The sequence below is a fragment of the Phaseolus vulgaris genome, chromosome 1, assembly GCF_000499845.2.
Source record: "Phaseolus vulgaris cultivar G19833 chromosome 1, P. vulgaris v2.0, whole genome shotgun sequence".
NCBI lineage: Eukaryota > Viridiplantae > Streptophyta > Magnoliopsida > Fabales > Fabaceae > Phaseolus > Phaseolus vulgaris.
In genome coordinates this window covers 7724438-7738387 of record NC_023759.2, presented here as the reverse complement: position 1 = coordinate 7738387, position 13950 = coordinate 7724438, and the positions used below count along the sequence as shown (strand labels likewise).

General features: G+C 33.8%; 1 protein-coding gene across 2 annotated transcripts; it reads left to right on the top strand.

Moving 5' to 3' along the window:
* The first annotated feature begins 6375 nt into the window (after window positions 1–6375).
* LOC137813444 (cyclic nucleotide-gated ion channel 1-like) lies at window positions 6376–13787 on the top strand. Of its 2 annotated transcripts, none has more exons than XM_068615699.1 (8): window positions 6376–6663; window positions 7084–7202; window positions 7519–8086; window positions 8205–8417; window positions 10105–10400; window positions 10944–11055; window positions 11790–12026; window positions 12939–13787. In XM_068615699.1, the coding sequence occupies exons 2-8, from the start codon at window positions 7171–7173 to the stop codon at window positions 13635–13637; spliced, it is 2157 nt and encodes a 718-aa protein (XP_068471800.1). In that variant the 5' UTR covers window positions 6376–6663; window positions 7084–7170; the 3' UTR covers window positions 13638–13787. The 2 variants fall into 2 exon arrangements, with proteins under 2 accessions (XP_068471800.1, XP_068471799.1); XM_068615698.1 differs by having other exon boundaries at window positions 6445–6810.
* The last annotated feature ends 163 nt before the right edge of the window (window positions 13788–13950 follow it).

Here is a 13950-nt window from a genome sequence, read left to right as displayed (position 1 = left end):
AAAAGCTATCTCCATGAAATATTTTTTCTAAATCTGTTGTATTTTTTAATTAATTGATTCATGTTTTTTATTAGTTAAATTTACTTCTATTAAAATCTTTTGACTATTGTTAGTATTTGTAACATATTGATTTATTGTATCAAAAAATTGAAAATACTTAAATGTTTTTAAAGATTTGAAAATGTTTTGTTTTCTATTTTGTGTTTTTTTGTTTGTTTAGTGAAATCAACAAGTTATTTCAATAAAAGAACTAGTTTAAAAACGGTTGATTTCTTCTTGTAAAAGAAAACAGTTAGTTATTTCAAAAAATCAATTAATGTTTTTAACAGATTTCCTATTAGTATAACTAATCAAATTTAATTTGATACAACTATTTTTTTAAATGATCAAACCATATTTGCAATCATTTGAAAAAAAAAAATTGGAATTTTGTAAAAGAGAAAAACAGAAAGTTTTGAAATCATTCTTGGAGATTTATTTTTGCTTCTTGGATCATTCTTGTGCTGTGAAAAAGGTCTTATGGGTTTTGAATTTTTTCTGTGATTCATTTGTAAAATCCCAAACTTGATTTCTTTCTTTGTATTCTATCAGTGGTTAAGGATGTGTGTTCTTGTAGGGTTCAAGATCTATAGTCTTGATTGTATCTTTCGTAAAAAATTTGTTTGGTTTAGTGGATTCTTAGTGATTAACTAAGGACAGGATGTTGCTCTCGTTGTAAGAGTCAACTAGTATAAATCATCTGTGCAAATTTCTCTCTCTCTCTCTCTCATAATTGCTGCTTTGTCTATTGTTTTCAGGTTCTCTACCGATATTTCTATCAGTTAACTAAACGAAAAAATTGGTTTATATTTTGTGTATACACAATGGGTAAGTCAGGAGTGATTGAGATAGGAATAATATTAGGATTTTTAGCCATGAGTGGTTGCATTATAAAAAAATACACAAGTTATTACACATGAGTGATTGCGTTCGAAAAACTTCTCGAGTTAGTTTTATCAAAGGAATGATAAGTTCCAAATAATAGTCATGTTTGTAATTTGCTAGTTTATGTAATAAAACTCAATCAATTGATTGAGAACTAAACATAGTATATGCTATTATATGAACCAGTACAAAAACCACAACATAAATCTTTCTTTCTTTAATCTTTGTTCATTGCATATTATTATATTACACTAACTAAAAAAAGGAGAGTTTTATCAACTAAATTTTTTAAAAGCTTTTAATAGATAATATGTTAAGTAAAATTATTGTCTGAATACACATCATTAGGCGATATCTTGTAAAAATCTAAAAAACGTTTAAAAACACAATTCAACCCTCTCTTCTTGTGTTTTTGACATGTTTTCACACTTGGTATCAGAGCTAAGCATATAAAGGATTGAGTGATTCATAATCTAAAGGAAAATATCCATCACATGGTAGGAACCGAACAACATCTTATCATAAAAGGAACGTCCCTTACAAGGCCTCCAACCTTCATCGATGAAACTTTTATACTAGAAGACATGATGAAAATGTATGTTAAGTCCACACATTACCAATTGTGCCAGATCATCAACCGAGGATAGGTACAATTCATTTTGCACTTTTTTCTAAAAATGAATGTAAAAAAGGTTTGTAGGTTGAAGACTAATAATGAGATCTGAGACTCGTTAAGAATCAACTATGAGGGAAATAAAGATGTTTAGGTATGAAAAGTTGCAATCCTCACGTCAGTATGGATCCTTCACGTTGAAAGAAGATGAATATGTTGATGATATCTTGGGAAGGATTTCGATCCTTTTAAATGGGTTTGAATTTTGGCAATAGGTGGTTGTAATTCACAACACATTTTGAATAAAGAAACTCTGCTTGAGTGAATTTTCGAGTGTCTAGTTTTTCTCTGAGTTTTATCTTGGTAAAGATGCTTTAAGTGGCAACTCCAATAATCATTTATCTTGGGTTCCTCCTCCTTCAAGTGGCGTGACTACTCAATCCTTCCACCTCCATGAAAGTCTTCAACCATTTAAGTTCTTCTTCCTTAATCTCTAAATCCAACTCTTTCATTTTTGCCTAACTCCTATTCTAGTGTCTTTTAATTTCTTAATTTTTGCTTGCATTCTTATTCCTTGTGTGAGTCCTTTTCCCTTTGCTCTTTGAAGAGAACCTTGACACTTACTTAACCACTTGGTTAAGTTCGCGTCCAGTGACAATCCTCACTGAGTCATCACGTTATTTTTTAATCAAAATCCTAATCAAAGTGAAACTAATAACTCAATGTGTGAGTCTACTAAATCAACTAATATAAGAAAGATACACCAAATTTTTTACTGGTTCACCCACCAACAAGGGCTACGTCTAGTCCCCTTTAGTAACCCACTTAAGAGCCTTTCACCAAGTATTCTCCACCTTTCTATGTATACTAGTATTCTACATCTCTGCATGTTTACCTAATATTCTCAACCTCTGCAGGTTCTCCAAGTATTCTAACTGTTCCGTTCGGTTGACCTGGGACGTCTTCGTGCGCGGCCTCAACCGTCAGCTAGGGACTCCTTCCCACTGGTTACCTGCGGATTCCTGCAAAGAAGGACAAAAAGGGCGCCCTAGCGACCGTTTGCACTCCGACGCTCAAGTCAGCCAGCAAGAAACACCAAAAAAACTAAGCACCTCCGTATCGGAGCACCGCGTATGGCACTCTGAAGGTGGTCAAAAGGAAACTGTGTCTTTTGTGTATTTCTCCTTCTAACAAAGATCTTTCCCTAGTCCCTTGTGCGTAACCTCAAGGCTCGAGCAAGCAACTAGAGAGTTTCTGGGAAATTTGCCAAAAGTTCCCACCCCGTTCCCAACATTCTCGGTGCTATTTAAACTACCCTAGCATTTAAAGCGCTTTTAATTATAAAACGTAACGCATTTAATTAGCGCGTCTAATTAGAAAACGTAGCGCATTTAAGACGTTGAAACGCTTGGGAGCCTTTATAGTACCTTAAACGCTCGAAACAGAAACTGTATTAAATGACTTTAATTACCTGGTACCTGACTAAATGGTATTTCTATTCTGACCTGGCTGTCATTCACGTGGAGGGCGTCACAACACCATGACCCCATCTGGGGACGTTTCTTCGTGTGAGTCCTCCTGCTTGGGAGTGCTACTGCGCAAGGGGTGACCTGTTGGGTGCCAACTCATGCCCCCAATCCTCTAGTCACTCACTTTGAGAGCGTATCTGCCTTCCTCTCGTACCCTGCGCCTAGCTACCCTGGGCGTGACCCTCCTCTTGAGTCGTATCTGTCCCAAAGGCGTCTCTGGGGCGCCAGGGGTACTTCATGAGTTAGGCTGTCCTACACTGGTGCTACCACTATGGCCTTGAAGCCACCTTTGTCTTCTCTTCATCACTACTCCGGATTTATTGGGACTTGAGGCCTTCTCACGGCGTCGCTCCCTCCATGGTCTTTCCTACCCATGGGTATCGGGGAACCACACTGTGATCGCCTTGTCTTAGTGATGTTTAATCTTGGCGACGCCTTGGTTGGGCGACGCCTTCACTTAGGCGACGCCTTGACCTTGGCAACGCTTCCTCTTGGCGACGTTGACACTTGGCGTCTCTTCACCTAGGCGACGCCTTATGTTGACTTCGACCTTGACTTTGTCAATGCCCGGATACGGGACGGTACACTAACATCTGAAGGTACACCAAGTATTCTTACCTTTTTAAGTACATCAAATATTATAACCTCTTCAAGTACACCAAGTATTCTAACCTCTTCAGGTACACACAACCCAAATTTTCCCCTGAGATCAAGGATCTCTCAATACAATGAGAAAAATCTCGTTTAGAGAGAACAATAAAAGCTCACAGATACTTCACAATTGTGAATGATTTACAATGGTTATGCTCAAAACCCAAATCTCACAATTTCGATCTTCACTACTAGATATGAAAATGTATAAGCATAATTCTAAACACAACTAAAAAATGCTTTTCTGTACACTTGAATGTTTCGTATGATGCTTGTTTCTAGTTTTTTTTTTTCACCCTTGAGGTCTTTATATACTTTTAAAATGTGTACATTGTAACTTTAGGGTTTCTTCTCTTCAAAGTAGTTAAACTCATGATATAGAAACTATTGCTTGGATTGATCTTTGTGTGTAAGGGTTTTAAAAAACTTTATTTATCTTCCTCTAATATGAACATAGAAACTTTAATCTTCATTACTTTGAGTATCAAGTTAATCTTCCTTGTTGTTTTTCTTTTTTAATGTGTTAGACGTTAAATATGAAAACTTCTATTTTGATACAATTTACGCTTCTCGAATCTTATGAAACATTTCAAAATGTTTCTTTAATTGTATTTGAGATTTGAATAAATTTTGTCTTGGATATTCTCTTGTCAGTTTTGTTCATCATCTTCTACGTGTTAGACGCCCGATAAGGAAATGTTGGCTTCTATGTGATCTTTGTGTCTTTAAAATGTATTTTCCTTCCAAATACTTTATCTATCTGTATGAACTTTTTCCGTTGAGCTTTGACTATCTCTGAACTTGGATATTTCTATATCTGCCCATCTTCTTTTTCGTATCATACTCTCAGATATTTCTCATTTAAATCATTTTCAAATACTTTCCAAGTTAATATTGGTTTAGAACATTGAAGCATAATTAATTTTAACTTGGATATTATTCCACTAATCATATTTCAAAAAACCTTTGATATAGAAAATATTCATACTTTATTTTTCAAAGGCTTTTACAATGTAATATTGTCTAGTCAAGTTATTTCCAAAAACATTTAATCCAATAATTTTATTTGTAAAATATAATTCAGGATTCATCAAATAAGATTTAGAATGAAATAGATAGTGTCACAAAAAAAAAATGTAAAGATGAAGTATAGATATTTCTCTAACATAATGTTTCATTTGACGGATCGACAATGCTAGTATAGTTTTATACGTGTATAATTCCATTATACGTCTGATACTTATGACTTGTGCATCTGCCTTGTGTTTCACAAGGGATTCATTTAATATGATCTTCAATGAGTTCATTAACACTAGAATCGTCTAATGTGATAATTCATAATTGTATTGTCTAATCCACCATCTGATTTGAGCTTTTCACGAGCTTCATCTGATATGTCCTTTGTCTGCTGAGAGCTTTGTCTTGATGTGATCTTTTCTTATATGAACAATTTATTTATTTTTAATGTTCTCATGAATATATTAGCCATTTAGAGAATGAACACGAAGACTTGATCGTTTGACATTATGAACATGTCATTATTTTGTCTAACAACATTTTCTGTTGTTGTATCGTCTAATGAGTCTTGCTCATATGCTCTATTGTTTTTGTCTAAACTTGTATTGCACATAAGTGAACTTTGTCATATCACAACACACCTTATAGTGTTTGTTATCATCAAAACATATAAACGCTTATATCATGAGATTGTCTGATGGGCGTTGGTTCGTCTACTTAACAATGTGTTGCTTAAATCTTGAGAGTGCATGAGCTACATCTGCGAGATAGAGACGAGAAGGAAGCAAATAGATAAAGACCAAAAGGAAATACCTAGATAAAAGACCGAAGGAAGCAACTACAATGTCTAACAAATGACTTTAGGCCAAATTGAAGCCAAAATAAATGGAGGTCAAATGTAAAAAGACTAAACCACTCCAAGCTTTGGAAGATGAAAATATGAGGTTGAGTCCAAAAACTCAAGCAATAAAAATATAATCTCATTAATGTCCTAAAAGTTTAAATAAAATACTTAAATATAGAGTATAATAATTCTTAAAAAAGAAAATTTTGTCCAAAAGGATGATATATATAATTAAACTTATAATTAATCGTAAGATTTTTTTTTAAGTGTATTAGAAGTTTTAAAATTGAATCAATATCTTTAATTTTAATCTAATGAAATTTATAAAATTTATTTTATTGAAGTAAATATGAAAAAGATATTTAATGAAAAAATATATTAAAAAAGTAATAATTTTATTATTTTTCGTTATTGTTTTAAATTCATAATGAAGAGGAACCTATGATAATCAATCAAAATGAAATTCAAAATTCAGTTATTTAGAACTAAATTTTAACTATGGTTATAAACAATTAAATAATAAATAGTTAAATATGTTGTCCAAGTAAACAATACATTATTAAATGTTTTTCCAATCTTGCTACTTTGAAAAAAGAATTTCTTACAACCTTTATTAATTGTGCGAGACATTCAACAGGACTTTGATTGACCCGTGTTGTCAACGGACACCAGAACAGAATAAACGCACGACACACAAAGGCGACAAAAATAACGTATTTAACAATTTAAACTTTAAACTTGAGTGGGACCGACCACTCACATGAATTGTCTTGTCTCATCATCCCCATTCACACACCAAACAAACACCAACTCGCCCTCCCTTTCGTTCTCAGTATCTGTAAAAACCCAAACTTTCATCACAAATTAACTTTGAATGCAAAAAATCTAACCCACTTGGTGTAGTAACTGTCACTTCCTCGCTCCTTTCCTCGAACCTTCGTTTCTTCTTTCTGCGTCCCCTTCTTCATTCCCCTCTTCACTTGCAATCTGCTTTCATAGCCCTTCCTACGTTTCATTCAGTTCCTCTTCTTCTGTCTCTATCTTCATTTTCCATCACAAACTGGTTCAGACTTTGCAGTTTTCAAGTTCGTGCTTTCTCCGTTTTCTTTGTTTTTTTCCCATACTTGACCGCCCCTTGTGATATTTCTCCACTGTTTATGTGCCATTACTTACTTTTCTACTTCACCACTGCTTGGTCGAAATCTGGGAGTTTAATCAACGCCAACATACATGTTAGATATTTTCAATGAGTTTGGTTTCAAAAAAAGTTCCTTTAAAAAAACAAAGATTGGGTGATTTTTTTAATGGAATCTTTCCCTTTTGGGCTATAGCAGATACAATCAATCTTGAGAACTTTATTTTTGGTATCACAAATTTGATTTCTTTTATCATTACAAGTTTAATTTAATTTCACCGGTTTGTATTTTTTGATATTGTTATGGTGGGGTTTGTGTTTTGCTTGAGAAATGAAGTGTCTGATTGTCATTGTCTCTTATTTATTTCAGGAATAGGGAGTGTGGTGAATGAAGGAGGTATTCAATGAGATTTACAAGGCTGGTTCTGCTTTATTGTTCTTGAAGTAGGCTACAATTATGAGCACTGCACAACAAGAGAAGGTTGTTAGGTTAGTATGAAGATGCCTGCCTTATTTACTCACATTGATTTTATGTTGCTGTCTATGAAAATTTTAGAAGCATTCTACTTTTTATCCGTAGCATGTATTTTTCATTCTTGCGGTTGAGGGTAAGAGTCACAATTCAGTTACCACTTGTCCAAATCAAACCGTTTCGACATTTCCAAATTATCAACCTTATATTATAGAAGTTTTTTTTTTTCCTTAATCAGCATTTATATGGAAGACATCTTTTGGTAGGAATAACACATGTTAACTAAGTTTATATTGCCATTTATTCATCGTTTAATATTTATGTGATGTTCAGGTTTAGGGATTGGAATTTGGAGAAGAGTTCTGAGAGCAATTATTCTGAGATCAAAATTGCACACTCAGGGATATTTAGAACGACATTAAGTTCAGTTTCTGAGAAGTTTCAAAATGGATTGGAATCTGGTTCTGATAGGATAAAAAGCTTCAGAACATCATTCAAATCTTTTCCCTATAGTAGTGCTCTTTCTAGAAGTTTTAGTTCTAGAAAGAAAATACTTGATCCGCAGGGTCCATTCCTTCAAAGGTGGAACAAGATATTTGTATTATTATGTGTTATCGCAGTATCACTGGATCCTTTGTTCTTTTATGTCCCGGTTATTGATGATGAGAAAAAATGTCTTTCACTGGACAGTAAGATGGAGATTACAGCAACTGTCTTAAGATCTTTCTCTGATGCTTTTTATATAATCCACATGATTTTCCAATTTCGTACTGGATTCATTGCTCCCTCTTCTCGTGTATTTGGAAGAGGTGTTTTGGTTGAAGATTCTTGGGCAATAGCAAGGAGGTATCTATCATCATATTTCTTAGTTGACATTCTTGCTGTTCTTCCCCTCCCACAGGTACGGATACTTTCATATTGTCTATGTCCCACTAACATCTTAGTGTAGATTCAATTTTACATTGTTGTGGGGTTCATTTGTGATCTTATTGACTCAAGGCTTGTTATAATATTGCTAGGTGGTGATTCTAGTTATCATTCCAAAGATGAGTGGTTTTAAATCACTTAATACCAAGAACTTGCTGAAATTTGTTGTCTTCTTCCAATATGTGCCTCGTTTATTGCGGGTCATTCCATTATATAGAGAAGTTACAAGAGCCTCTGGCATTCTCACTGAAACTGCTTGGGCTGGAGCTGCATTTAATCTATTTCTTTACATGCTTGCAAGTCATGTAAGTTTACGATATATACTTTCATTTATGTGTATCGAAATTGAATTTTGATAACATTGCTTTCACATAGGTACTTGTTTGTGTTATTTACGTGCTATTTTCTAGCCTTACTAGTTTTTTTTTTTTTTTTTTATATTTTTGTTCGAGCAGTTATTGATAGCTTTTCAGATGTGGTAGTGGGAGTGATGTTCTGTCCATAACAATTTCATTTTGTCTTATCAGTTCATTAAAAATTTATGGTTTTTCTGCGGAGGCTATGTGTACATGTGTAAGTGGGTTGGGATCTACACTTGCCACTTCTGTATGCTATGCTAGTTGCATAACAGACATATAGATTATTAGATGCAGGTATTTGAAGATTGAATTGGCTAGTTTATGATAGGAATGGTAAAAATGAAAATTGCAGAATAGAGAAGTTTCTAAAGAGTCCTAGCTTTGGGAACGACCATCTCCATACAATTCTTCCTATCTCTCCTAAGCCAACTCTTGCATTTTATTCCCACTCTTTTCTAGCAGAGTCCTCTCTTGCCTGCTTCCACATGTCTAGGTAATTACAAGATTTCTATCCTCTCTCCCTCCAGTGAATTGTAAACCCTACTGTTCCAGTGGAATTCAATGGTTTATTTGATTTCCATTCCCCTGGTGAGAGGTGGGTATGTTTTTTTCCATGGGAAAATTGGATTTTAAAACAGACTCTTAGAAATATTAAATTAAAATCAAACATGTTTATGATTGTACCTATTAATAACATTTCTGGTTTTGTTAAAGGTTTCTAGTTGGGTTTTTTTCTTGCCTTTTTTTATTCCTAAAAAGACTGTAATATGTATGGTCACAGTAATCCTGGAAATGTTAAAGTATACATTTGTTAATATGCTGTCATAAGTGTTTAATGGAAGATTGAATACTTAACGAAGGCTTCTTACAAGTATTTAATGGTATTCATGTGACCCTATATTTCTAAATGTTAGAGTACTGTTAAATTTTTAGAGTTATTTTTCAGACTTCTTTGAATGTGCTACAAAATGTAAGCAAAAGTAGGGAAAACAAATCAAAACAGAGACAATTTCAGTTCCCAAATTATCTTTCTCTTACTCTAATTTTTTCTACACAATTTTGTAGAAATTAAGTTCCTTGAGTTTTAAATACTATCATTTCCTCTGGAATACCACCAACAACCTTGAATCACCTTAAATAGAATGCAACTTGAAAGGTTAACTACCTTTGATATGCTAATTTCCCCAACAGTGGTAAGTTTACTAGTTGTGTTTGAGAACGCAAAATAAATTCTCTTGCACCCTTCTCTTTATGTAAAATTAGATAAATTTAATTTTGTGATCAGCAGGTTGCTAATGATCTCTTATTCAGCATTTATATACTGTAAAAGATGTTGTTGATGTGCCTGTGTTGGACACATTTTAGGCATTTTGTGTCAGGTGTGAGACAATACTTCAAAATTTTGCGAATAAGTATTCATGTCGTTGCTTGTTGTATGTGTTCATACTTTTCAAGTATCCATGTATATTGTAGTTACCATGTACCTTTTTGTTTTTATTCCTAGTATTGCATGTTTAAATATGACACATCAATTTGCATTTTTCTTACAAAACATAATATTAGTGAAAGTTTGAAAATATGAATTGATGTCACTTGCATTTCTTTGTGATTGCTGAGTTAATTGCTTTTTCAGGTTGTTGGTGCCTTTTGGTACTTGTTTTCTATAGAACGAGAAACCACATGTTGGCAAGAAGCCTGTCGAAGTAATACAACAGTGTGTAACAAGGCAGATATGTATTGTAATGATTATTGGGGTGGGCTGAGCAAAATTTCGACATTCCTGAATACTTCTTGCCCAATACAGAAGGAAGATAAAAATCTCTTTGATTTTGGAATGTTCCTTGATGCTCTTCAATCCGGTGTTGTGGAGTCAAGAGATTTTCCACAAAAATTCTTTTACTGCTTTTGGTGGGGCTTAAAAAATTTGAGGTGCGCTTCTTTGATTTTTATTTTTAATATATGTTATGAATTTAGGTTTGAGGTAAATAATATTATGTTGCAATAAGTTTTTGATTTTGTGGCTTCTTTTGGGGTTTGATGTGCAATAATAGGATATTTTTTGTACTGTTGCACTACTTGGATTTTATAAGTGTATGCGCTCAAAGCATAGAAATGTTTATGATAGTTCCCTATTATGCTGGATGATTTGTGGTTATAAGTTTTCTTCCTTTCAAAGTGTTTGCATGCATCTTCAGGTCCATGTGTTTTTGTCTGCAAGAAGTGGTTGGGCACATAATATTTGTAGATAGATAAAGAATGGATCATCAGTTAAATTAATGTACTAGTTAGATGTGCTGAAGGCTGGAAAATGATTTACACTTCAGTTTTGAATCTGTTTGCTTTGCTCAATAAAAATGCTACCTAGGGTGGGGATTCTCTCAGCCAGCATGAGTGTATGTCTTTTAAATTTTAAGCTTGAGCATATTATTACTGAAGTTATTATCTAATATTCTGTAATTTCTTTTATTGCAGTTCTCTTGGCCAGAACCTGGGAACAAGTACCTATGTTTGGGAAATATGCTTTGCAGTTTTCATTTCTGTATCTGGTTTGGTGTTATTTTCATTCCTCATTGGAAATATGCAGGTTCGTACCAAATACTCCGTTTGTTCCTCTTTTAGGGTAGTTGAAGGTTCTTTTGGAGAAACTAAGAATGCAATAATTTTTTCATTTTAATAAAATGTTTTTAGATTTTCCATTTTACCATTTTCATTGCTACATCATAGCAAGGTATATATTTAAACTAGTTAAAATTAGGTGAAGGGTGAGAGTATAAATGGTTAATGACAGTTAAATAGAAACAAAAGAAAAAGATTTCATCTAATCATGCAATGGAGCTGACATCTACTATTTATTAATTTTGGATTTTGTACTTTTATTGCAAGTGCTACATATACTTTCTTGTCTTTTATCTTTTCCTTCTTTGAATACTATTCTTCTGTAAGGTCAGTATATCTTTTTATCTTGCTAGTTGAATTAAGATATCCTAGTTGAATTATGAGATTTCCATGGAACAACTGCCAAACTAAGTTTTCTTATCCATCTTCTAATCATACCCAAACGTTTGATCTCCATGGCTTTTTCATCACATTTCTAAAAATCTTGTTTTGGTGATTCATAAGTTAAGCAATTCTTGTATCTTTATGGCTTAAAATAAAAAATGCTGCAACAAGCAATAAAAGTTAGTTATGAGTTTACTATAGAGGTAAATCAGTTTGATAAGAAGAGAGTATAGTTATTAGTTACAAGAATAGAGTTTACTGAGTAATTCTGTTATATTTTCTATAGTTTTTTGACCAATTATACTTGTTTTGAAACAGACATATTTGCAGTCAACAACCACAAGATTGGAGGAGATGAGAGTGAAGAGGAGGGATGCAGAACAGTGGATGTCTCACCGATTGCTTCCTGATGGCCTGAGAGTGCGAATCAGACGATATGAGCAGTACAAATGGCAAGAAACCAGAGGCGTAGATGAAGACAATTTGGTTCGTAATCTTCCCAAGGATTTAAGAAGAGACATTAAGCGACATCTTTGTTTGGCTTTGCTAATGAGAGTAAGTGCCCCTGTCCCCTTCATATATATTTTTTTAATCTTTATTCCTTTTCTGCTGTTATCCACATATTTTGAACCAACCACCTATGTGTAGTGATTGTGAATTTCTTACTTTTGTTGAATATCTCTTTTCCAAAATGTTGGTGGTATTCTAGAAGAGCAAAATTGTGTAGTATAAAACCAATCTAAAACAACAAAGTAAAGATTGAAAATAACTCTTAGAATCATATAATTGTGCTTTAACATTTATAAATATAAAGAATTACATGAATCCCCATCAAATACTTTTAAGAAGCTTTCATTAATTATTCAATCTCCATTAAACACCACATTATTCAACAGATGTATACTTCAACATTGCCAAGATTACTATGACCATAAATATTACAATGTTTTTAGGTATAAAGGATCAAGACAAGCCCAACTAGAGAAACCTTTAACAAAACCAGATATTGTTCATATCATCACTTCTGATAGAAGAATCTTGTAAAACTCACTTTAATCAATATTTCATCTAGTTGTTGATGTTTTTATGACAAAAATATTTGTTTTCATTCTTATACTTCAATGGGGGGTCTTATAAGACCAGGTCATAAACTTCTGACCTGCAATGGAAATGTCCTAATAGTTACTTTTGTTTCAAAATTAGTTTCTCTAATAGAATAAATAAAAACCATAGTTGATTTTGAGTTCAATATGAGAAATAACCAACCCTTGGTACGAACTATTTAAAATCGAACTATTTAAAATCTATCTTAACGAGAGTTTTTAATATGATATCAGTCCTGTTTAGTGTTTATCATAAGGAATTTTTTTAATAGTATATACACGTGTGCAAATTCATCTAATTAGCAGGTTTATTTTGAGTTAGTATTAGAAGTAACCAACCCAATATTGTGTGCTGTGTGTGAAGGTGCCAATGTTTGAGAAAATGGATGAACAACTTCTGGATGCAATGTGTGACCGTCTGAAGCCGGTGCTGTTCACTGAAGAAAGCTACATTGTGAGGGAAGGAGACCCAGTTGATGAGATGCTGTTCATAATGCGTGGGAAGTTACTGACCATAACAACTAACGGTGGAAGAACCGGTTTCTTCAACTCGGAGTATCTGAAAGCTGGTGACTTCTGTGGAGAGGAGCTTCTGACGTGGGCCTTGGATCCCCATTCCTCATCCAACCTTCCCACCTCAACCAGAACAGTCCAAACTCTTTCAGAAGTGGAAGCCTTCGCCCTCAAAGCCGATGACTTGAAGTTCGTGGCATCACAGTTTCGGCGCCTTCACAGTAAGCAGCTACGCCACACTTTCCGGTTCTACTCGCAACAATGGCGGTCGTGGGCTGCGTGCTTCATCCAAGCTGCATGGCGGCGATACAGTAAGAGGAAGCTTGAAGAATCCCTGGTTGAAGACGAGAATAGACTGCAAAATGTGTTGGCTAAATCAGGTGGAAGCTCACCTAGCCTTGGTGCTACAATATATGCTTCAAGGTTTGCTGCAAATGCACTTACATTGCTACGCCGTAATGGTGCAAAGAAGGGTAGGGTGGCAGAGAGATTACCCCCCATGCTTTTTCAGAAGCCTGCAGAACCTGATTTTACTGCGGATGAAGAATAAACACAAATGAAGAACATCATGGAATCATGTTTTGGTACAATTTTCAAGTGTATAATATACGGGGTTCAGAAATTAAGCCAAGTTGTATATATAATGTCTTGTTACTGAATGCCTTTTTTTAATATAATGTTTTTCGTTTCTTTTTTTTTACTCTCTAGAAATATTTCTATGTTTTCAGCATAAAATTGTTTCAAAAATTCTTCGTGCACCATATCTATTCCAACTAGTACTCAATCTGTAATTAGAAAATGTACCTTATAATTATTATCCAAAATATATTTTTCAGATTTTATTTCTTGGATTTATTATTGAA

Coding starts and splice junctions, on each gene's coding strand:
- LOC137813444 (XM_068615699.1), top strand. CDS start 7,171: ATGAGCACTGCACAACAAGAGAAGGTTGTTAG. Junction 7,203..7,518: donor CAACAAGAGAAGGTTGTTAG/GTTAGTATGAAG, acceptor TGTGATGTTCAG/GTTTAGGGATTGGAATTTGG. Junction 8,418..10,104: donor TTTACATGCTTGCAAGTCAT/GTAAGTTTACGA, acceptor TTGCTTTTTCAG/GTTGTTGGTGCCTTTTGGTA.